The 25,368-nt window shown below is 45.9% G+C and overlaps 1 protein-coding gene and 1 pseudogene across 1 annotated transcript; both read left to right on the forward strand.

The window, feature by feature from the left end:
• LOC127305367 (haloacid dehalogenase-like hydrolase domain-containing protein At2g33255) lies at nt 1-5,116 on the forward strand. Its single transcript, XM_051335778.2, has 5 exons — nt 1-531; nt 634-676; nt 3,747-3,807; nt 4,160-4,294; nt 4,778-5,116. The coding sequence occupies exons 1-5, from the start codon at nt 126-128 to the stop codon at nt 4,964-4,966; spliced, it is 834 nt and encodes a 277-aa protein (XP_051191738.1). The 5' UTR covers nt 1-125; the 3' UTR covers nt 4,967-5,116.
• Nucleotides 5,117-6,261: 1,145 nt separating this feature from the next.
• Nucleotides 6,262-24,000, forward strand: LOC127309823 (haloacid dehalogenase-like hydrolase domain-containing protein At2g33255; annotated as a pseudogene).
• The last annotated feature ends 1,368 nt before the right edge of the window (nt 24,001-25,368 follow it).

The raw sequence follows: 25,368 nt of genomic DNA on the forward strand, positions 1-25,368 counted from the left end.
CACCACCACACGCACACGCACGGCCGGCCGCAGGCGCACGTCATCCCACCCACACGCACGAGCCAGCCGCTGCGCTTCCCGGCGGCCGGAGCGAGCCGTCCGCCGGCGGAGACCGCGCCACTTGTATGTTCCTCCCCCGCCTGCTCCCCGCGCACCGCCTCCTCGCCGGCGGCACCCTCCCCCTCCTCCTCTTCCCCCGCCGCAGCCGCCTCGCGCTCCGCCCGGCCGTCGCCATGTCCACCTCCTCCTCCTCAGCCGCGGCGCCTCCCGCCCCCGCCCGCAGGGCCCCGCTGCGCGGCGTGGTGTTCGACATGGACGGGACCCTGACGGTGCCTGTAATCGACTTCCCGGCCATGTACCGGGAGGTGCTCGGCGGGGAGGCGGCTTACGCGGCGGCGCGCGCGGCGGGCGGGGGCGCCGTCGACATCCTCCACTGCATCGAGTCATGGGGCCCCGACGAGCAGCGCCGCGCCTACGAGGCCATCGCCCGGTTCGAGCGCGACGGACTCGACCGCCTCCAGATCATGCCCGGTGAGCCCCTCCCCATCGCGTTCCCCCCCAAAGCGTTGGGTTCTCATTTCGAAGAGCCCAGTGCATGATGTCCTCTGGTGTGACGGTGCTTGCGACTTGCAGGGGCCTCCGAGCTCTGCGGGTTCCTCGACGCCAGGCAGATCAGGTGATTGCTTGTTTGTGTAGCAGAAATCTAGCTCAATTTTGCATGCTACATGGTATGCTTAGCCCAGTTAGTGTATGGTCCACAGCCGCACTTGTGATTTTAGAATTGATTTAGTGCACTGCAGTGCAGTTAGTCTCATGCAGTTGCTTCAAACTTGGTTGATCCCATCGTCTAGGGATTTGCTGTTTGAATAGTGCACTAGTGAATGATACTATATGTAAGTGCCAACATTTCAGAAAGTTAGACAAGTCATTTTCGGATGACAGGGGGAGTGCACTGAAGGTTATAATTGTATGGCTCGAAATTTTATCTGCAATTTCGACTCCATCGCCTGGCCGTTCCTCTTTGAGGCTCTGCGCCAGTATGGGTTCGGTAACCGCTTCCTCGAGTGGCTGGCCATCTTGCTGTCCTCCGCGAGTACGCGGGTGCTCATCAACGGCGCACCCGGCCCAGCAATTTGGCATAGGAGAGGGCTAAGGCAGGGCGACCCCCTTTCGCCGCAGCTCTTCGTCCTCGCTGTTGACACTCTGGGGAAGCTGTTCAAGCGCGCCGTCGAGCTTCGCGTCCTAGGGCAACTACACCCGCGGAAAGAGATGCCCACGATCTCGCTATATGCTGATGACGTGATCCTCTTCTGCCATCCCACGCCTGAGGAGGTTGTGGCTGTCAAGGAAACGCTGAACCTGTTCGGCCGCGCCTCTGGCCTCCGCGTCAATTACACCAAGAGCACCGCGACTCTGATTCGATGCGCCCCCGAGGATGTGCACGCAGCCATCCAGCAGCTGAGCTGCCCGATCTTCGAGCTACCAATCACTTACCTTGGTATACCCCTGATGTGAGGAAAACCCACTGCTGCGCAATTCCAGCCCATGGTCGACAGGGTCGCGGCGAAGCTCCCTACCTGGAAGGCAGGACTCATGGACAAGGCTGGCCGCCTGGCAATGGTCAAATCCGTCCTAGGCGCCATCCCGATCCACCAGCTACTGGTGATAGCCCCTGACAAAAAAACCATCAAGCTGATCGTCAAAATCCAGCGAGGTTTCCTTTGGGCTGGGCGAGCTGACGCCAAGGGTGGCCATTGTCACGTGAATTGGCAGCGGGTGGCGAGGCCAATCTCCCTTGGGGGCCTGGGCTTTCACGACCTGGAGCGCACGGGCCTCTCCCTGCGCTTGCGCTGGCTATGGCTCAGTCGCACCGACTCTCGCCGTGCCTGGCATGATCTGGACCTTACAGTTCACCGCCGATGAGCGCGCTTCGCATCCACCACGATGCAGGTCGGGGACGGACGCAAGGCTTTGTTCTGGGAGGACCGGTGGCTCAATGGACGGTCCATCGGCGAGATTGCGCCGCTGTTGTATGCTTGCATCCCCAAGCGCAGAAGGAAGCTCAGGACGGTGGCGGACGGCCTGCAGGGCCAGGGCACGAGACATCCATGGCACGCTCGGGCTCCACGAGATTGGGCAGTACCTCTTGATCTGGCAGGCCATTGACGGCACACAGCTCCACGACGCCCCGGACCAGCTGCTCTGGAAGTGGACGGCCAGCGGCAACTACTCTGCCAGCTCCGCTTACCTCGCCACGTTCCAGGGTTCCACCCTCTGCCCGGCGTGGAAACACATTTGGAAAGCTTGGGCGCCACCACGGGTCAAGTTCTTCCACTGGTTAGCGTCCCAAAATCGATGCTGGACTGCCGACCGGCTGGCGCGTCGAGGCTTGCAACACCACCCCCGCTGCCTATTATGCGATCAGGAACCCGAAACCATGCGGCACCTAGTCATCCACTGCCCCTTCGCCAAGCAAGTTTGGCTCGAGGCGTTGGCATGGTTGCGTTTGTCGTGCCGCACGCCACGGGACACGGACGATTCCATCTTCACTTGGCTGGTGGAAGCGAAGCAAGCGACGCCCAAACCTCTCCGCAAAGGGCTTGGATCAGCAGCGCTGCTCCTGCCATGGATGATTTGGAAGCATAGAAACGACTATGTATTTGAGGGGGCACGGCCATCTGTGCATGACCTGATGTCCAAAGTCAAGGAAGAGGCATCCCTCTGGGCTAAGGCGGGTGCTATGGGGCTTAGGGCAGCGTTGCCGGCGACCTGGGATGTGCACTAAGTAGCTGGGTGTGTATGATGTATGCTGCCTCCTAGGAGGATTGTAAACAGACTATCCTTTCCATGGTTTTTGAGTCGCCGACTAATCGCCGAGTCGTTTTCCAAAAATCACGGCGACTCGCGACTATACAACGACTTATGGCGACTATACAACGACTTTGGTCGACTATACACTGAGTCGCAGCCTCGGCGACTCAATTTTGAGTCGCGACTCAAAAACCATGATCCTTTCAATGAAATGAGATGCAAAGGTCCTTTGCCTTTTCTCGAAAAAATTCCATTCCGTGCCTAGCTAAGTTTGCTATCACAAATTCAGTCACAATACACAGTTGTCTGTTTGCGTAACATTCTACCTCGTTCAGAAACTTCGTTTTTCAAGCGATCAGTAGGTCTTGCCCTGTCTACTTTCTGACGCAACCGCCTTACTCAGGGATTCCCTTGCATCATTGCATGTAGTAATCCAGTGGCTGAAGTCATAAATACTACCTCTGTCCATAAATAGATGTCTTAGATTTATCAAATTTTGGATGTATATAGACACTATTTAGTGTATAGATTCATTCAAATTTAGACAAATATAAGACATCTATTTATGGACGGAGGGAGTATTATTAACAAAATAGTGCATTTTTATTATCGATTGGGTTTTGAACTAGATCACTAATTGGGACTCTGCGACTGGCTTCTTATTGCCACCAATCTAGTGATCAGAAAGAAGCATCCTATCCTAGCACCAGGTGCCTTACTAGCTTGTTGTGTGCTTGTGTATACCACACACTGTTGCTTCGTTTGACATGTGTCATTGAGTTCGTTTACTAGCATTTGTGTGTAATTGTGAAAACATGCCTGACTAGTGGTACATAAATAACTGCAGTTGCAGTGGCATCTGTCCATAATTAATTTACTCTATTAGATTTGAGATATTTATGCGGCTGCTGATTCCTACCCTGGATATTATGCAGGAGGGGTTTAATCACACGCAATGTGAAGGGAGCTGTCGATTTGTTTCACCAAAGGTTTGGTGTAAGTTTTTGGACTGTACTTATTCTGATCATCTAGTGGTTATGCTTGTCAGATGATATCCATTGCTCTTAAATATGTATAATGCTGTGATATACTTTGGTCCCTTGCACCATTCTGAACATACAAATCCTTGTCGTATAGTATGGCTGGATATTCAAATTTATAAAATTATGACGTTGCTGTAAACTCTGCATAATATCTTTTCAGTAATATTCATTTGTACTTTGCATTGATCGAACCTGATTTGTTGCCAATCATTCTATTGTTAAGGCGAAGTGGAAATAACATCCAACATTTGTAATAATGCCATCATCTTCAATGTATTGATCTTGGATATATGAAACTTATGCAGATGATGTTTGTGCCTGCATTGAGCAGAGAATTCCGCCCCTATAAGCCAGATCCAGCTCCATTGCTTCACATTTGCTCCACTTGGAAACTTCCACCAAACGAGGTGATCATGGTTGGGGACAGCCTCAAGGATGATGTGAGCATTCTTCATCTCAATCTGAAGTCTAGCATATAAATCATTTCTATACAGTATCTTCGTAGCATGATTTCAGTTATCAAGACAAACCAATTAGGATTCCTGTATAGTATAAATATTATTGTTTAAATTCCTTAAAGTTAACCTGAGTCTCCACATTAAGCTATAGTTCCCTTCTGCCATCTTGTAAAAGAAGTTAAGAGTTGTATCGTAGTCATGAATGAATAGGCATTATGCTCCTACTGTTTTGATAAAGGCCATATAACTATATTTTTTTCCATAAACTGGAGTCAGCTTTTGTGAACCTTTTTTCTTCTTACGACCTTGAAAAGGCCAGGTTCCACTTCCACTATCATCGAGATAATGCAACAATTAAAACACTGTCTCCAGCATCCATTTTGCAACTTTTTTGGTAAATCTGCTTCAATAGTCTACGCCCACGTGCTTATTGGCTAAATATGTACTTCTGAAATTCATGTGCAGATTGTTTGTGGAAAGAGAGCTGGTGCTTTCACTTGCCTACTTGACGAAACAGGGCGATATGGCCCCCACGATTCTTTGCCTGAAGATGTTAAGCCTGACTTCATGGTTTCTTCACTCTCTGAAGTATTATCCGTGTTGGAGGAGCATTTCGATTTGGATCCGGTGTTGTCTGCTGACAGTAGAATCTGACATGAATGGTTTTGTAAGCTGTATTCCGAGTGAGGAAACATGTTTGTACACCTTAATGTAATACGGTACATGTCGAGAAGTATCGGTCGGTTTATCTGAATACTAATGCAGGTTGGAAGGTTATGACAGCCAGAAAAGAATTCTTTTGAATTCTCCGCTTCAAAGGCCGCTACTCCACCCTTGTTTGGACCTTGATAAAAGATTGGTTTGTTGACTTGGCGGCATTGTTAGCCTTCGATGATGGCCAGATTCTGGAGTAGTATGGTACTTACTCATGGAGGAATGAGCAAATTCACTGGGTCGCTTGTTATGCTAGTATCATGGGAACTTTCGAACGAGCAGAATGCGAGGATTTTCAAGAACAAAAGGACCTTGCAAGCCACCGTCTTTGCTAGAATTAAGTTAGAAGCTAAATCTTGGATTCTTGCAGGTGCTATGTACTTGGGTCTTTTGATGGCCGGAGAGTAGATTTTGCTTTTGGTGGGTGTGGTTTGTAACCTGAACTAAGAACTTCTCTTTTTATTCAATGGATTAAGGTAAGTCTTTTGCCTTTGGTTCGAAAGAGAAAAACATGACGCCAAACAGTGTCAGGCAGACCAGCTTCGTTGGTTGGAGGACAGTAGCTAGTCACATGAGATTCCAGCTATAAATCATAACTAGTTCTTACAACGACTATCATAGTAGCGTGAGATAAATAGCGAAGTTAAGAAACCTTGCAGTGCCTTTCTCTGAGATAATAAAACTCACAGATGACACAAAGGCACATCAGAAATCTGATGAGGATATCTGAAATAACTCTCATGCAACATCTCAGTTCAAAGGCAACTCAGTAGTTCAGCTAAGCAATACAAATTGGGATACAATAGAAACTGGGATACAAAACATAAGAGGCATAAGAGGTGAATCGGCAGACATGTTTAACGCTAAGGCAACTCAGTAGTTCAACTAAGCAATAGAAACTGGGATACAAAACATAACAGTTGAATCGGCCCTTCTTCTTGGGCACCTGGGCTGATCCACGGAAGGATCAGCTGATCAGAAGAACCACCACCTTTTTTTGGGGGGACTCATGTGATGAAGCTCCGTCTTTGTGATCCTTGACGGTCTTCACCACCTGCTGCTCAGTCTTCTTCATGGGCGAATCGTCCTCCACAGCCTTGGCAGTCTTCCCCTCCTTGGAATGCTTCTCTTCTCCGTCCTTCCTCTTCATCTCCATCTTCTCAATTTTGGCAAACACCTCATCAACGGTGTCAGCTTGCCACTGTTGCTTGACGTATGGCCCCACGAACGTAACGATGGCAAAGAGGCCAGTTATGCCTGTGCATACTATGGTGTAAGATAGGTGTGTAACAGCTGTAATGTGTTTCACATTTTGGGTCCTATCATGGAGAAACGAAACTCTTTCAGATTCATAACATGAGAAAACGAGGTAAGCAAGTTGATGCATTCTAAGCATGGATACACATATAGTACACACTCGCAGTTGCATGATTTTGACAGGCTATAAAACAATATATGATTTCAAAGTACAGTGAAGCTAGTTCGAGGGTTAATTCATTGTCCACGATCAAAGCAAGACAGAGACAGATATACTAGATGACAGTTAAAGGGCTTACGGTAACAACAACTTGAACATCTCAAAATGTTAATCAAATAGTTCAGCTAAGCCAATAGAAGTCTAACCAGCATATCTGAACGCAGACAGTTTGGACACGGGACTGGTGAGAGTTGGGCTAGCAGGAGGGGCTGCCACGGATGAGATGATATGTCTGCTCTCATTTTTTTGAAGTCACTAGATTTCTTGCCATGTGCCGTGTCTTGATGCCATGAAATCGATCCTAAATCATCTCTTTTTTCATCCTTTGGTATGCATACTTAAGGTGTTACCAACGCTATTGGGCGGTTTCTAGAGCAGGTGAGTGATCTCTGGATCGAATATGCATTTAAAAAATATTATTTATTTATACTAAACTTTTGTAACTTCTTGAAAAATTACAACCATTTATCCCTACATATCATCTAAATATAATTGTTTTTCTATTGTAGTTAGAAAAAATAATCATGTCATAATACTACAATCTAGATGCAATCATTTTACTGTCAAATTATAACTATGGCATCGAAATTGCACTTGTGCGAAATCTAAAAATATATTGTTTATAACAGAATTTGTTTTTGTTGTTTCTTTTATGACACCTCTTCTTAGATATGTTTAGTTAAACTATTCTTTCTTGATTAGAACAAAAATAATAAAATCGCATGGTTCATATAAATTACAAATATATGTACATCTTCATATGTATTTTAGTTTCCTTAAATATCATGAGCGATCTCTAAAGCTGATAGAGGATTCTCGAATACATGATTGTATATTTAATGTGTGAGTAAGCAAGTGAACATTTTGACTAGGAAAAAGGCGCCCTCGTTTTTCGAACTCATTTCCATGGGCATGTGGTGAGTGGGGAGGACGCCTTTGGTCTTTCCCCCCTTTTCTTTGTGCGTAGATTTGAATAAAAACAACAAAATATTTCTTGAAATTTTGCGTAGATATAGTTTGATGTAAAAAAAAAATTCATCAGAGGTCGCATGCAACTAGAAATCCCGGTTTACCGAAACATGACGCCATTTTGCATAATATATCGAAATTCATGTTTTTAAATTTTCTAAAACTAGATAACATAGCACATGGGCATCTCGAAGGATTTTATTTTTAAAATTTCCTATCATTTTCTTCTATTTTTCTGAAAACTAGAAAGGCGATCCACGCGGGTGTGTGTGGGGGTGTGGAGGGAAAGGTAGCCTCTGATTTTTGGGGTGTGGAGGGAAAGGTAGGGATCAGAGGGAGTATTAGATTTGAGATATTTATGCGGCTACTGATTCTTACCCTGGACATTATGCAGGAGGGGTTTAATCACCCGCAATGTGAAGGAAGCCTAGCTCACTTGGTTAGGGAAGTGGATGTACAACCCAGCCACCCAGGTTCAAGTCTCCAGGGACGCAAACTTGGGTTCTTATAATTTCAAAAAAAATCACTGTAGGGGCTTCCCCTACAGTATTCCTTTCAAAAAAAAAAAGGAAGCCGTCGATTTGTTTCACCAAAGGTTTGGTGTAAGTTTTTGGACTATACTTATTATGATCATCTAGTGGTTATGCTTGTCGAATGATATCCATTGCTCTTAAATATGTATAATTTTGTATTATATTTCGATCCCTTGCACCATTCCAAGCATACAAATCCTCGTCGTATAGTATGGCTGGATATTCAAATTTATCAAATTATGACTTTTCTGTAAACTCTGCATAATGATTGTTCAGTAATATTCATGTGTACTTTACACTGACCGAACTTGATTTGTTGCCAATCATTCTATTGGCAAGGCTAAGTGGAAATAAAATCCAAATTTTTTGTAATAATGCCATCATCTTCAATGTGTTTTTCGACTTTTTCGAAACGGCAAAACCCCAGCCTCTGCATCAATTGATGCATACGGCCCATCTTCAATGTATTGATCTTGCATATATGAAACTTATGCAGATGATGTTTGTGCCTTCATTAAGCAGAGAATTCCGCCCCTATAAGCCAGATCCAGCTCCATTGCTTCATATCTGCTCCACTTGGAAACTCCCACCAAACGAGGTGATCATGGTTGGAGACAGCCTCAAGGATGATGTGAGCATTCTTCATCTCAATCTGAAGTCTAGCATATATATAAAGGATTTCTACACAGTATGCTTCGTAGGATGATTTCAGTTATCAGGACAAACCAATTAAGATTCATGTATAGTATACATATTACTCCCTCCATTCGTGTTTAATTGACGCCGAACATGAAGATATGCTTTACTAGCTAGCATGTACTCCACGTCGATTAAAAAAGAAAAGAGCTACTATTTTTTTAATTTCTTGAAGTTAACCCTAGTCTCCACAATAAGCTATAGTTCCCTTCGGCAATCTTGTAAAAGAAGTTATGAATGAATAGAATTATGCTCCCGCTGCTTTGATCAATGCCATATAACTGTATAAATTCCATAAACTGGAGTCAGTTTTTGTGAACCTTTTTTTTTTTTCCTTACGACCTTGAAAAGGCCAGGTTCCGCTTCCACTATCATTGAGATAATGCAACAATTAAAACACTGTCTCCAGCATCCATTTTGCAACTTTTTTTTGGTGAATCTGCTTCAATAGTTTACGCGCACGTGCTTATTGGCTAAATATATACTTCTGAAATTCATGTGCAGATTGTTTGTGGAAAGAGAGCTGGTGCTTTCACTTGCCTACTTGACGAAACAGGGCGATATGGCCCCAACGATTCTTTGCCTGAAGATGTTAAGCCTGACTTCATGGTTTCTTCACTCTCTGAAGTATTATCCGTGTTGGAGGAGCATTTCCATTTGGATCCGGTGTTGTCTGCTGACAGTAGAATCTGACATGAATGGTTTTGTAAGCTGTCTTCCGAGTGAGGAAACATGTTTGTACACCTTAATGTAATACGGTACATGTCGAGAAGTATCGGCCGGCTTATCTGAATACCAATGCAGGTTGGAAGGTTATGACAGCCAGAAAATAATTCTTTAGATTCTTCGTGATGCAATTGTCTATTTTCTAATATTTACACACACTGGCCACCAACCAACTAACTAGCAATATAGGCTGTGGCAGCAAGTACATACAATACTCCTAGCTAAAGAATTATTTAGATTCTTCGTGATGCAATTGTCTAATTTCTAATTTCTAGCCGATACAAAACATGCCCAAGATACACACGCACCATGCAAACTAGCTGAGACACGCACACAACCAAGGAATAAGCCAACGACTTTGTCCAGGACACACTTCCCGGGTGTACACACTGACTACATTTTTGCTTAGCTCTCACGGATGGTTTCTCATTTATTTGCAAATGTTAAATTGCCATTACAAGACAAGATCCCACACCGGCCACTAACCAACTAACTAGCACGCGCACACACACTTGGTCAAGCCATTATCTACTTGATCCACTTTTCACTTTTCACTTTTCACTGCACACACACTATTTCCACACTTGTACGACCTCTTCTCAACGGCCGCACCACCAGGCCAAACACCAAACACCACAAGTGATACGGGCATGGAGGTCTATGTGAGGCTCAGATTCAGGACTCCACCAGCTTAATTATCTTAGTTTATGTAATGGTCATATGTGGGTCAATTAGGGTTTTTATTGATTTGTGTCAGTTTGGTTTGGACATGTCCAAACCAAGTTAGGGAGGTCCACTAGGGCTGGCCGGCCACCATCCCCTCATATAAGGTGGAGGGACGGCTAGGGTTTAGGTAGTACAAGTTGAGACTAAGGATTAGGGTTTTCCCCATTGCGTGTGTTCACGTGTATCATCCCTCCAGGGGGTACGGCGCTGTCGTTTATCTATTATATCCGCTGCGAAGGTTCTTGTGTTCATCAAGGATTGTCTAGCTCAGGTATTGAGGCGTATCGTTCATCGATCCGTTGCTTGCTGGATTCGTTCCCTCTTCTCCAGGCTGCGTTCATCGCGTTGTTGGGAGATTCTATCTACCCGGGTTCTCGCTGTGGAGCCCAGATTCAGGACTCCTTGCCCGTATCAACAAGCGCATGGAGCCACCTAAACACATCGATCACGTAGTTATAAGATCACCAATATTGTATGTACTTGCTGCATCTTATAGTGTTTCTTAGACTCAGACGAAACTTAAACGTGGTGAACTCCTAAATATCAAGATTAGTTTCAACATGGGCCACACGTCGTGTGATCACAGGGTGCATCAGAGGAATAGTTACCCTCGGCACTCAGCAGCCAAGAAACTCGGTCACCGCTTCGCGACGACCTTGCCTGATTTTTTTCTTTTGTTCAATCGGAGAGCACTTTCTATTTCTGCTCGCGGAGAAGGCGTCGCAACTCTCCGCCATAAAAGCGTCGGTCTATCCCCTTCCCTTCCTCATTCACCTCTTCACATCACGACATATCATCTCCTAAAACCCCACAGCCCACACAACCCAACCAAAGCCCGAAACAATGGCGATGCATGCGATGGTTCATGTTTTCGGGGATAGGAGCGTGTCGGGAGACCATAGTTGCCAATAATACGTTTTTCTCCAATGCGTCAATGGAATCCAATAACATCTTATTTGTACTAAATTTGTATACCTTTTTAAAACTTACTTTCATCCTATTATAATCTTAGTGTGTAAAATTTTATGTTTACTTAGAATACATGGACAACTACACAACAACATTTCTAAACCTTAGTTATAGAGTTTTTTTAATCCAATTGTAATGTATAGGACTCAAAATATTGCTCGTTAAATTTTATATTGTAATAAAGTTCTCCGTAAATTAACTCTGCACAATGGCATTAATGCATACATATGTATTCATGTGTATGAAAGTATCCTTGTATAATCAACAACGACACAAAAAATGAAGTAATTTGCTCTCTCTGTTGGATGCCATTAATTTTGATGTTGCTTGACTTGGATGGTCACATGTCTAAGTAGTATTATTAAATGACTTGCGAATATATATTGAATTCTGTAGTATTTAGATTATATTTTGGAATGAAAGGTGGATATCTTAGTATGATTATTATATTCCATCATAGGGACATGCTAGAAGAAATATCTTAGTATTAATTCTACGATATTATTATATAAGATAATTATGGAAGCTTTTAGAGTACTCCGTATAATTTTTTTATGTGTCCTGGTTAAGTTCAAAAATAAGTTGGAAACAATAACTTGCTGGCGGGGCGGCTTGCGGCTGGCCCTACGGAGCAAAGGCCAACGGTGCGAGCCAGCCGCTGCGCTTTCCGGAGGCCGGAGCGAGCCGTCCGCCGGCGGAGACCCTCCCCCTCCTCCTCCCCCGACGCAGATCCTGCCGGCGGCCCGCGCCGTCGCCATGTCCTCCTCCTCTTCCACGGCGGCGGCGCCCCCCGCCCCCAGCCGCAGGGGCACGCTACGCGGCATGGTGTTCGACATGGACGGGACCCTGACGGTGCCCGTCATCGACTTCCCGGCCATGTACCGCGAGGTGCTTGGCGGCCTACGTGGCGGCGCGCGCGGCGGGCGGGGGCGCCGTCGACATCCTCCACTGCATCGAGTCCTGGGGCCCCGACGAGCAGCGCCGCGCCTACGAAGCCATCGCCAGGGATTTGCTGTTTGAATAGTACACTAGTGAATGATATATGTATTAGGCTGGTGCCAATGCATAGCCTCACTCTCACCCGCCACGTCAGCTTTTTTCCTCACTCTCACCCCACTCTCACCCCATGGTGCCAGTGCACGGGCTATAGTGCCAGCTCTCACTTCTCTCTCCTCCACATCAGCTTTTCTCTCTCCTCGACATCAGCATTTCTTTTTCAGATTACAACATTAAAAATAATGCAAGGAAATTATTTTATTGAACTAAAATTATTACCGATTACATCCTAAAAAAATTACATAAAAATTTGAAAAGATTACATAAAAATTTGAAAAAATTACATAATCTAGGCATTAGCCTACACATGCTCAATCAAATCATGCTGGAGCTGTGTATACATCGGTGAGTCCCTTATTTCGTTATCCATCTGAATCCTGGCTGCTAGGCTTGGTGGTGCATGGTTGTGTATTGCAGGGCCGACATTGGAATCAGCTGTCTCATAGATGTTCTCCAAATTTGTACCACGCTCATCGTCGATGATCATGTTGTGGAGAATGACACATGCACGCATGATCAACCCAAGAGTACGCCTCGAGTAGGAGCGTCCCGGAACTGCTAGAATGTTGAACCTAGCGTTCAGCACTCCAAAGGCACACTCGACATCTTTGCGCCAAGCTGATTGAGCAGCAGTGAACACTCGCTGCTTTTCACTTTGTGGAAGAGTAACACCTTTCATGAACACCGGCCAGGAGGGGTAGATGTCGTCGGCAAGGTAGTAACCATAGTTGTACTCGTGTCCATTCACCGTGAAGTTCACTACGGGTGCTTCTCCCCTAAGCACATCAGTGAACAACGGCGACTGGTTGAGTACATTGAGGTCGTTGTTGGACCCGGCCACTCCAAAAAAGGCATGCCAGATCCAACGATCATACGACGCAACGGCTTCTAAGATTATGGTAGGGTGTTTGATGTCTCCCCTTGTGAATTGACCAGCATGAGCCACTGGGCAGTTCCTCCACTGCCAATGCATGCAATCGATGCTCCCTAACATGCCCGGAAAGCCACGTTCCTCGGCTTTCGCTAACAGACGCTGAGTATCCTCGACAGTTGGTCGACGGCAAAACCTCTCCCCGTAACAGGCAATGATGCCTTCACAGAATCTATCTAGACAATCTGATGAAGTTTGTCTAGCTAACTTAAGCCACTCATCTATCGTATCTGCAGCGGCTCCATAAGCTAATAGACGCAAAGCCGCAGTACACTTTTGTAGGGGAGAAAAACCAGCACGGTTGAGAGCATCAACTCTTTGGGTGAAATACGGAGAGTATTCACCCAATCTATCCACAATGCGCAGAAAAAGGGATCGCCTCATCCGATACCTTCGCCGAAAGAAGCTCGGAGGATAATTGCAGTCGTCGGCGAAGTAGTCCTCGAAGAGCCGATCGTGGGCACCCAGACGATCATGCCTGATGAACTCTCGGCGGCGTCGCGGTCGTCTTGGCTCCGGCTCCTCGTTGAGCATCTCCTCCTCGTACTCCGCCTGGAATGCAGCGATCATATCACCCTCCATTCCGTCGCTCGAACTGCTGCTAGACGAAGACATGGCGTTGAGAGGAGTGGAAATGGAGAGTGGAGGAGATAAAGTGAGGTGTGGAATGAGTGAAACCATATGGGGGTATTTATAGGGGGTTTTTGAACCAGCAACGGCTACCCCAACGGCTAGCTGAGGTGGACCAATCAGATCGCGCCACCTCAGCCCCTCCCTCTCGCCCCGCCTCTCGCCCCGTGCTGCCAGTGCGCCGCCCCGCCTATCGCCTCCCTCTCGCCCCCAGCGCGGGCGGTAGCGGGCGATAGCGCCCGGCGCCAGCGCCACCGCCCCGCGCTGCCCTCTCGCCCCTCTCCCGCCTGCCTCTCGCCCCGCCTCGGGCGGTAGCGCCTCCACTACCGCCCCCATTGGCACCAGCCTGTATATGTTTTTTTTAGATATGGGAGCATCGCCCCAGCCTCTGCATCAATAGATGCACACGGCTCATTTTATTAAACCAAACGTACCAAAGTAGTTTACAAAAAAATCCAGGTTACATTCATGGTGAGACTAAGGTCGATACATGAATCAACCACAGAAATATGCAACATGTAGATAGCCTATCCATTTGCTAATCTATTAATGTGTCGCCATCCAGTAGCCCGGAAAAAGAAGTCCTGAGCAACCACTAGCATCCGGTTGCACCCAGAAACCATATCCTCCCGCTGTTCCATAGGGAGAAGCAAAACCCATTGTTGAATCCAATGCGCAGCGCGTCGGATAACCTGCAAAAAATTAGTCCCAATTTGTTTATTAAAGATAATACCATTCCTCGTCCTCCAAATGGACCAGCATAAAGCAGATACACCCATACGGATTTTGTGTTTATCGTCCTTACGTACCCCGTTAAGCCATTTACCAAACATATTAGTAACATTAGCTGGTGGAGGTATGTTGTAAGTAAAATAAGCCATACGCCAAACAATCTTTGCAAATGGGCAAGTGATAAATAAATGGTTAACAGTTTCAGTTGAATCACAAAAACAACATTTTTGACATCCCTTCCACTTTCTTTTAGCAAGGTTATCCTTAGTAAGGAGCACTTTGTTACTAAGGAACCACATAAAAATTTTAATTTTCAAGGGGATCTTTAATTTCCACAAATATTTACGAAGGTAAATAGCATGTCCATTCATCATATCTAGATACATAGACTTGACAGAAAATAGACCGGAATCAGTGAGTTTTCAACAAAACACATCCTGTTCATTATTTAAAGAGATTGCCATTAACCGTTGACATAGATTCAACCATTGTACCCATTTGTTATTATTTAAACCTCTTCTAAAAGTGATATTCAAGGGTGTATGAGCCAAAACTGTTGAAACAAGGACATTTTTATGTTGAACAATGTTATATAATGCTGGGTACTGTTGACACAATGGGGCATTCCCCATCCATGTATCCTCCCAGAACCTAACAGTCATTCCATTACCCACCTTAAAAAAACCCCGGTTAAAGAATTCTGTCTTTATATGCATAAGTCCTTTCCAAAACTGTGAATCATTAGGCTTTGCTTCAACCTGTGAAAGAGTTTTATTCTTGAGATACTTATTATACAACAGTTGCTGCCACATACCCTCTTCCGAGAGCAATTTAAACAACCACTCACTGAGTAAACATTTGTTCTTTAACTCAAGTACTTCGATTCCTAACCCACCGTGATCTTTAGGTCTACACAATATATTCCACCTAGAAAGTCTATATTTCTTTTTATTCTCATCTGATTGCCAGAAGAAATTTGATCTATAGTAATCTAATCTTTTTCTCACCCCAACTGGGATTTCCAGGAAGGATAACATGAACATAGGTAAACTTGTTAGAACCGAATTAATGAGAACTAGTCTATCGCCGTATGGAAGCATTTTCCCACGCCAACAACTTAGCTTAGATGCAAATCGGTTCTCTACAGGGTTCCACTCTGCATTTCGAAGTGCCCTATGATGTATAGGGATACCCAAATATCTGAAAGGTAAGGATCCAGCTTCACACCCAAAAATATTTCTATATTGATGCTCCATATCCTTAGCCTTACCAAAGCAGAAAATTTCACTCTTATGAAAATTTATTTTAAGGCCAGACAGCTGTTCAAAGATAGAAAGAATAAGCTTCATATTGTCATGTTCCATAAAAAGAATCGTATCATCCGCATATTGTAATATAGATATCCCCCCATCAATCAGGTGCGGTAACAAACTTCCAACTTTCCCATCTTCCTTAGCCCGAGAAATAAGGATGGCCAACATATCGGCAATAATGTTAAATAAAATCGGGGACAAAGGGTCTCCTTGGCGCAAACCTTTCCTAGTTTGAAAATAATGTCCGATATCATCATTAACTCGAATACCTACACTCCCCCCTTGTACAAAGTGTCGAATCCTCTCACACCAAATTGGATCAAAACCTTTCATACGAAGAACTTGTTGCAAAAAAAGGCCATTTTACCTTATCATATGCTTTCTCAAAATCAATTTTAAAAAGAACCCCATCAAGCTTTTTCCTATGCAATTCATGTATCGTTTCATGAAGGACCACCAAACCAGCCTGTATATGTACAGTACCAACATTTCAGAAAGTTAGATAAGTCATTTTCGGATAAGGGGTGTGCACTGTAGGTTATAATTGTATGGCTCGAAATTTGATCTGCAATTCCATTCCGTGCTTACTGCTAGCTAAGTTTGCTATCAAAAATTCAGTCACAATACACAGTTGTCTGTTTACGTAACATTCCACCTCGTTCAGAGACTTTGTTTTTCGAGCGATCAGTAGGTCTTGCACTATCAAATTTCTGAGGCAACCGCCTTACTCCGGGATTCCCTTGCATCATTGCATGTAGTAATCCAGTGGCTGAAGCCATAAATATTATCAAGTAACAAAATAGTGCATTTTTATTATCGATTGGGTTTTGAACTTGATCACTAATTGGGATTCTGCGACTGGCTTCTTGGTGTCACCAATCTAGTGATCAGAAAGAAGCATCCTATCTTAGCACCTGCCTTACTAGCTTGTTGTGTGCTTATGTATACCACACACTGTTGCTTCGTTTGACATGTGTCATTCAGTTCGTTTACTAGCATGTGTGTGTAATTGTGAAAACATGCCAGACTAGTGATACATAAATAACTGCAGCTGTAGTGGCATCTGTCCATAATTAATTTAGATTTGAGATATTTATGCGGCTACTGATTCTTACCCTGGACATTATGCAGCAGGGGTTTGCTCACCCGCAATGTGAAGGAAGCCGTCAATTTGTTTCACCAAAGGTTTGGTGTAAGTTTTTGGACTGTACTTATTCTGATCATCTAGTGGTTATGCTTGTTGGATGATATCCATTGCTCTTAAGTATGTATAATTCTGTGATATACTTTGGTCCCTTGCACCATTCCGAGCATACAAATCCTTGTCGTATAGTATGGCTGGATATTCAGATTTATAAAATTATGACGTTTCTGTAAACTCTGCATAATATTTTTCGGTAATGTTCATTTGTACTTTACATTGATCGAACTTGATTTGTTGCCAATCATTCTATTGTTAAGGTGAAGTGGAAATAACATCCAACATTTGTAATAATGCCACCACCTTCAATGTTTTGATCTTGGATATATGAAACTTATGCAGATGATGTTTGTGCCTGCATTAAGCAGAGAATTCCGGCCCTATAAGCCAGATCCAGCTCCATTGCTTCACATTTGCTCCACTTGGAAACTTCCACCAAATCCGGTGATCATGGTTGGGGACAGCCTCAAGGATGATGTGAGCATTCTTCATCTCAATCTGAAGTCTCGCATATAAAGGATTTCTATACAGTATGCTTCGTAGCATGATTTCAGTTATCAAGACAAACCAATTAGGATTCCTAGTATAAATATTATGGTTCAAATTCCTTAAAGTTAACCTGAGTCTCCACATTAAGCTATAGTTCCCTTCTGCCATCTTGTAAAAGAAGTTAAGAGTTGTATCGTAGTCATGAATGAATAGAAATTATGCTCCTGCTGCTTTGATAAAGGCCATATAACTGCATTTTTTCCATAAACTGGAGTTAGCCTTTTGTGTTTTTTCCTTACGACCTTGAAAAGGGCAGGCTCCACTATCATTGAGATAATGGAACAATTAAACCACCGTTGCAAGCATCCATTTTGCAATATTTTTGGTGAATCTTAAAGCTGCTTCAATAGTTTATGTGCATGCGCTTATTGGCTAAATATATACCTCTGAAATTCATGTGCAGATCGTTTGTGGAAAGAGAGCTTTTTTTTTTTGAGAAAAGATCAGGCTGTTCTTTATTAATCACCGGCCTCTAGAGCCAAAGCGTTCATTACAAAACCAGGGGGAGTATCCACCCAGGATTCACTAATCTTATTCCTACAGCCTGCCTTCGCTAAACGATGTGCAACCTCAGTACAAGATCGACGAACATGAGTAATCAAGACATCCTCAAAATCGCCAAGCCGAGCCTTGATGTCCTCAACCAAAGGGCCATGAGCTGATCGATCTAGCTCTTCGCTTCTCAGTTTTGACATAGCACCCGCACAGTCCGATTCTAGTATAAGCTTCACCGAACCCATCTCCTTCGCTAGTATGACTGCTCGTCTACACGCCAGAAGCTCCGAGCTCTCAGGGTCACTCACATGGGGGAAAAATGGCTCGCTCCAGCCAACAGAGCACCATGATGGTCGCGAATAATCACTCCACCGCCTCCATGTTTGTCATCTCGAGAGAAAGCTCCGTCAGCGTTTACCTTATGCCATCCTAGCGGTGGTGGATGCCAGTGCTCCTCCACCCGCGGGTTGCTCGCTGCAGCCTCATTCTGGATATCTCGCCACTCCTCCGACAGAGCCAGGATACGACGCGCCGTTCTTTTGGGGTCCTCAATCAGTGCTTCATCTCGCGCATCATTCCGTACAAGCCAGAGGTGGTACAATGTCATCATACCCAGTTGCACCTCCTTTTCATCCACACTCCCCATCCATTCTCGGAGCCAATTTTGAAGCTCCCTTGGTGATCTGATATCAGCCGGAGGTGGACACAAGTCCATCATTGTATGTTGCCGTAAATAATCCCAGGTTTCAACCGAATGGGGGCAAAACCAGAATCTGTGCAAGCTGGTCTCCTCCCTATTACATGCCACACAGCGCACTCCCTCTTTAATATGTCTTTTGTTCAATTCTGCCCCAACGGCCAACCCATTTTGTGCCAATCTCCAGCAGTGTATTTTCACTTTCCCTGGTACATTAGCACCCCAAAGAGATAACCAACCCTGGTGTTCGCTACAATTCAAAGATGAACTCGCTGTCCCTGCTGACATACGCTTGAGATGCCGTTTTAGATGATACGCCGATCTGACACTGAATAACCCATTTTTGGTGTAATTCCATGCTAAATAATCATCAGTTCCAGCACGACCCACTGGGATTTTCAGAATGTCATCGATGTCACCCTCAAAGAACACCTCATTTAGCTTATCAATGTTCCAACCTCCACCTTCAGGCAACAGCAGCTCGTTTACCTTCTCAACATCTGTATCCGGCCTGTGGCATATGGGGCGTTTCACTGAGGATCTTGGAATCCAATTTTGGTTCCAAACATCAATCTTTGCGCCATCACCCACTCGCCAAATTAGGCCTTCTTTTAGCAGATCTCTCCCAAACAAAATACTCTTCCATGTATATGATGCTCTCTTTGGGCATGCTGCACACAGAAAGTTGCCTTCCTTGAAATATCTTGCACACAGAACCCGAGCACATAGAGAGTTCGGAGCTATCACCAACCGCCATGCTTGTTTAGCTAACAGTGCTTGGTTAAAGTCTGTGTAATCTCTGAAACCCATCCCGCCACTGCGCTTGGGAACACACATACGATCCCAGCTTATCCAATGTACTCTCTTCTTTCCTTTATTGTCACCCCACCAGAAGCCCGAGGAAATTGATTTAAGTTCCTTACACTGCCCCTTTGTCAGCTGAAAACATCCCATAGTGTAAGTTGAGACAGATTGCAGGACCGATTTCACTAGCACCTCTTTGCCCGCCTTAGATAAACCCTGCCCTTTCAACCCCGCCACTTTCCCTCTCGAGCGGTCAGAAAGGTGCTTGAAAGCACCATATTTTGATCGGCCTACCACTGTTGGCAGGCCCAAATACCGCTCCGAGAGGGCCTCACAGTGTATGCCAATTGTCTCCTTCAGAGAAGTCCGCAACGCCGCCGTGCTTCCTTTCCCAAAATAGATAGATGATTTCTGTAAATTGACACGCTGTCCTGAGCACTCCTCATATTGCTGCAGAATTCTTTTGAGAGCCAACACATTGCCATTGTTAGCTTCCAGAAAAACGATGCTATCATCTGCAAATAACAAATGTGTCACCGTCGGTCCTCCCCTTCCGAAACTAACTCCAGCCACCTCTTTTTCAACCTGTGCTTGCCGGAGGAGAGCTGAGAAACCTTTCACGCAGAAGAGAAATAAATAGGGAGACAAGGGGTCCCCCTGTCGTAAACCCCTCGAAGGAAGGAAAGACTCCGAAAGGCAACCATTAAGCTTAACTGAAAAGGTGACAGACTTGACACACCTCATGATCATTGAGATCCAATTCTGTGCGAAGCCCATTTTGACCAACACATTTTCCAGGAAGAGCCATTCTACGCGATCGTAGGCCTTCATCATGTCTAACTTGAGTGCACATAACGGCTGTTTTCTCTTCCTTGTTCTGACTGCATGTGTGCACTCGTATGCAATAAACACATTGTCAGTAATTAATCTTCCCAGCACGAACGCACTTTGTTCTTCCGAGATCAAGACGGGCAAGATTTTCTTTAGTCTGTTTGCTGCCACTTTTGATGCTAACTTATAGAGCACGTTGCATAAGCTAATAGGGCGAAACTGAGTGAGCAGCTCCGGCGCATTGATCTTGGGGATCAGAACCAAAATGGTGTTGTTGAAATCCACTGGACACTCTCTCCCAGACAAAAAATCCCTTACCGCCTGACAGACATAAGTTTTTAAAAAAGACCAGTGTCTTTGATAAAAAAGGGCTGGGAGCCCGTCCGGCCCAGGGGCCTTTGTGGGTCCCATATGAAATAGAGCCTCTGTGATTTCCTTGTCCGTAAAATCTGCAGTCAAACTTCGATTCATGTCTTCAGTTACAAGTTCGTCAATTAATTCTAGCACCTGATCTCCACCATTGGATCCTTCTGATGAATAAAGCGTGTTATAAAAGGCCTGTGCCATTGCGCACATCCCTTCATTTGTTTTGCACAAGGATCCATCTTCCCTTCGTAGGCCACGGACTGTATTTTTGCGCCTTCGATGCGAGGCTCTATTCTGAAAATACTTTGTGTTTTTGTCGCCCGCCTTGAGCCATTCTTGCCTTGACCTTTGCCTATACATCACCTCCTCCTTTTCATAAACCTCATGCAGCTGCTTTTCTAGCTCACGTACTTCTGGAGAGGTGCCTTGCAGTATTGCCGCAGCTCTAGCTGTCTCGAGCTGGGCGCGCAACCTTTTTATTTCAGTTTTGACTGAACCAAATTCCTCAAAACTCCATCTCTTAATGTCGGCTGAGACCTCATGGAGCTGTCTCCACAGGTCGTTCAAACCATGGACATGTGATGATCTGTTATCCCAGGCTTCTTTAACCATTACATCATAACCTGTATGTTTCAGCCACATTTCCTCAAACATGAAACCTCTAGAATTAGGCTGTTTTTGCCTCGGTGGTTCATCAGCGACTCGGATCAAGATAGCCATATGATCTGATTCCTCAGTCACTACATGTTCCACCATTGTCATAGGGTACAAGTCAAGGAACGACGCTGTCGCCGTCCCCCTGTCCAGCCGCACTTGGATATTTTCCCCTTCCTCACGTTTGTTATTCCATGTGTAGTCATATCCCTTGTATCCCAAATCCGTAAGGTTGCAATCTGCCAGACACTCTCGGAAGGCATCCATCTGTGCTTGATTCCGTGGGTTACCCCCTAATTGTTCATACTGAAACAAAATCTCATTAAAGTCTCCGGCACAGAGCCACAGTAGATCATCCTGTGACTTCAGATACCGCAAAGCTTCCCAAGTTTTACTCCGCAAATCTGTACGTGGCTCTCCGTAGATGCCACTGAAACGCCAAGTTTTTCCGTTATAGGTAATTTTGGCATCAATATAGTATTGACACCATGGCCTGGTATGTACCTCCACATCCTCCTTCGACCAAAGAGCCAAACCACCACTCCTTCCCTGACAATCCACAGCCACTCCGTTAGTAAACCCCAGACTCCATTTTATTTTTTCCATCTCTTTTGCTCTTTTCTTCGTCTCACACAGAAACACCACCTTTGGGTTGTAGGACCTGCAAAGATCCCGAAGTTCGCCTACTGCCGCGTCCAACCCCAAGCCGCGACAGTTAAGGCCGAGGATATTCATTGGTCCCGGCGGCCCCGCGACGCAGGGTCCGCCGATTGGGTTTCTAGTCTTTGGAACACTGAGCTACCATGTCCTTCTCCTCTTTCCACCATCGGATCCTCCAGCCTATTGAACACTGATCCCGCTGCTGCCAATCCCTCATCTCCACCATTTTCCACTTCCATTCTGTCAAACACCGAGTTCTTGCGCTGGCGTTTTCCATCGTTTGATAGCCCCTTTTCCCCCACTACCTGAACCGGAATAGGCACCCAGACTTGTTTGGAGCCCCTCTTCCTACCCCCCACGCCCTGTGGTGCATGAGTGGGAGCAAGCTCCTTAGCACGACTGAGCACAGGCTCCTGTGCAACAGCGAGGTTCCTAGGCCGTCTCGTGAAAGTACCTTGTCTTGAGGACCTCCCTTCTACACCCATTGCTGCTTTGCCCCGCAGTTGCTCATCAGACATGGTGCCACCCTGGTTGTCATTGCTTGTAGCTACCCCTTTATCATAACTCGGATCATGCCCACCAGTGCGGGATGAACCCGAGAAGGTCTCATCTCTCATCAAGTTTCTCCTCGATGGGATGTCTCTGATAGTGACCCCGCCCCAACCTCTTGACTCCGATCCCGTTGAGTAGCTGTGAAAGCTTCCAGATGAGACCGATGGACGGGGAGGGGCCGCCTTCTTCTGAGTTTGCATGGCGAAGCCCTGAGCCACTCTCCCCACTGCTTTATCTCTGACTTCTCAACAGCACAACCATCCTCCGGGTGAACAATGCACCCACACTCAAAGCAAAAGTGAGGGATCCTCTCGTACTTGATCTCAAACCAGGTTCCTTCTTCGTCGTCTGCCCTTTCCTTCATACTCACTCCCCTCGGGAGTGGCTGATCCACCCTTATTTCCACCCTAATCCGTAGATCCTTAACCCACGCAATCCCATCTTGATCAACATCGACAGAGATATATTTCTCAACCCAATTTCCAATGAGTTTGCCATACAGTTTATTCATCATATCCATGGGAAGATCTGGTACTCTTATCCAGACGTCCATCGTATCAAAGATCATGTTGGAAGGTCTCACGGAGCCAGCATAGTTCTTCAGGAGAACAGCAGCAAAATCAAACTGCCACGGGCCATTATTCATCGCATGCTTCCAATCCCCTTCCGAAGAGAATCTCACCACAAACCTGTTATTGCCAATATCTCTGAATTGTGCAGGTCTATGGAGACCCCACGCTCGATCCATCGCCCTCTCCAGAGCTCCGATCACTAATTTCCTTGAGGAACAGACCTTGCCCACCACCGCCCACCTCGAACGCGGTGCCTCCGACGAACTCACCCCACCGATTACCAGCCCAGTGGCCTCCTTTTCAGTCAACAAGAGATCGCCCAACCTCGCTGACAGGCCAGCCGCGAGATCATCGCCTCCCCTCTTGGCAGGCGAACGTGAGGGTGTCCTGGACGAACTGCCACCCGTCGGCCCCGAGCGGGAACGCGCCGACATGGCAGAACCTTCTCCTCCCCACAGCAACCAATCCCCGGGAGAGACACACACCGTCGCACGGATCAGATCTTGCCGTCAAGATCGTAGCCGCCGTCGAAGTCACCACCCTCAAGGAGAAAACCCTAGCCTAACCGCGATCGCCTCCGTGATCGCCTCCAGGGAACTTTCGCCTGTATTTGGTGGACCCTCCTACACTACTCCTCTCTCCAAGTTGCCGTCGTGGAAAGAGAGCTGGTGCTTTCACTTGCCTACTCGACGAAATGGGGCGATATGGCCCCCACGATTCTTTGCCTGAAGATGTTAAGCCTGACTTCATGGTGTCTTCACTATCTGAAGTATTATCCGTGTTAAAGGAGCATTTCGATTTGGATCTGGTGTTGTCGCCTGACAGTAGAATCTGACATGAATAGTTTTGTGAGCTGTCTTCCGAGTGAGGAAACATGTTTGTATACCTTAATGCAATATGGTACATGTTTAGAAGTATCGGTCGGTTTACCTGAATACCAATGCAGGTTGGAAGGTTATGACAGCCAGAAAATAATTCTTTAGATTCTTCGTGATACAGTTGTCTAATTTCTAATGTCTAGCCGGTATGCGTTCATGTCTAGAGCTGTGGCTTGAGATGTTATCGAGACTGGTGCAGCTCACGAGTCACATCAGTACATTTGGACTGTTGGGCTTGATTATTACTGTATCATCAAGATCACCACACACTCCTCCCAGGCCTCGTTCCTTGCTACGCCCGACATTTCTGACCAGCATCCTATCTACTATCTCTGCCCGTAGATGTTTTGGATTTCTATAAATTTAATGTATGCATTTAAATTTAGATAAATCTAAGACAACTATTTATGGATGTTGGAATAGCAACTAGTATTCACAGTGGGCCAAAGGCCAGTACATGTACAAGGGTACAATATGTAGGGAAACCCCTCACACTATGGGAATATACAGTATAGAGAACTACAGGGGACTATACACCACTCCCCCCCCCCCCTCAAACTCATGGTGGATGAACAACACTGAGTTTGGAGAGAAAGAACCCATGATGTGCTCTGGTCTGGGCCTTCGTGAAGAAGTCAGCAAGCTATAGCTCGGAAGGCACATAATGAGGGGCCACAACCTGCACATCATGACACACGTAGAAGGCATCAACACCTATGTGTTTGGTGAGCTCGTGCTTCACCGGGTCACGCGCAATACTGATGGCACCAGTACTGTCCGATAACAGAGGAGTCGAGGCATTAGCAGAAACACCAAAGTCCGCAAGTAACCAACGTAACCAAGTCACCTCAGCCGTCAAGAGAGCCATCGCTCGCAACTCAGCCTCGACACTCGAATGAGAGACTGCAACCTGCTTCTTGGTCTTCCAAGCAATGAGGGAGTCACCAAGAAAGACACAGTAGGCAGAAAGAGACTTGTGATCCTCCGGATCGCTAGCCCAAGTAGCATCTGAGTAGGTCTGGAGCTGTAAGGAGCTGGAGCGAGGAAAGAAAAGGCGATAGGAGATAGTGCCACGAAGATAGCGGAGGACACGTAGAAGATGACCATAGTGGACACTAGTGGGAGCAGCCATGAACTGACTCAGAATGTGGACCAGATAGGAGATGTCAGGACGGGTGACAGCAAGATAGACCAGGCTCCCAACCAGATGACGATAGCTAGTCGGGTCCGGAAGAGGATCACCATCAGTGGAGCGGAGATGGATATTGAGCTCCATAGGAGTCACGACAGTGCGCTCATCACCAAGAGTAGCACGAGTGAGAAGG

The sequence above is a fragment of the Lolium perenne genome, chromosome 6, assembly GCF_019359855.2.
Source record: "Lolium perenne isolate Kyuss_39 chromosome 6, Kyuss_2.0, whole genome shotgun sequence".
Taxonomy (NCBI): domain Eukaryota; kingdom Viridiplantae; phylum Streptophyta; class Magnoliopsida; order Poales; family Poaceae; genus Lolium; species Lolium perenne.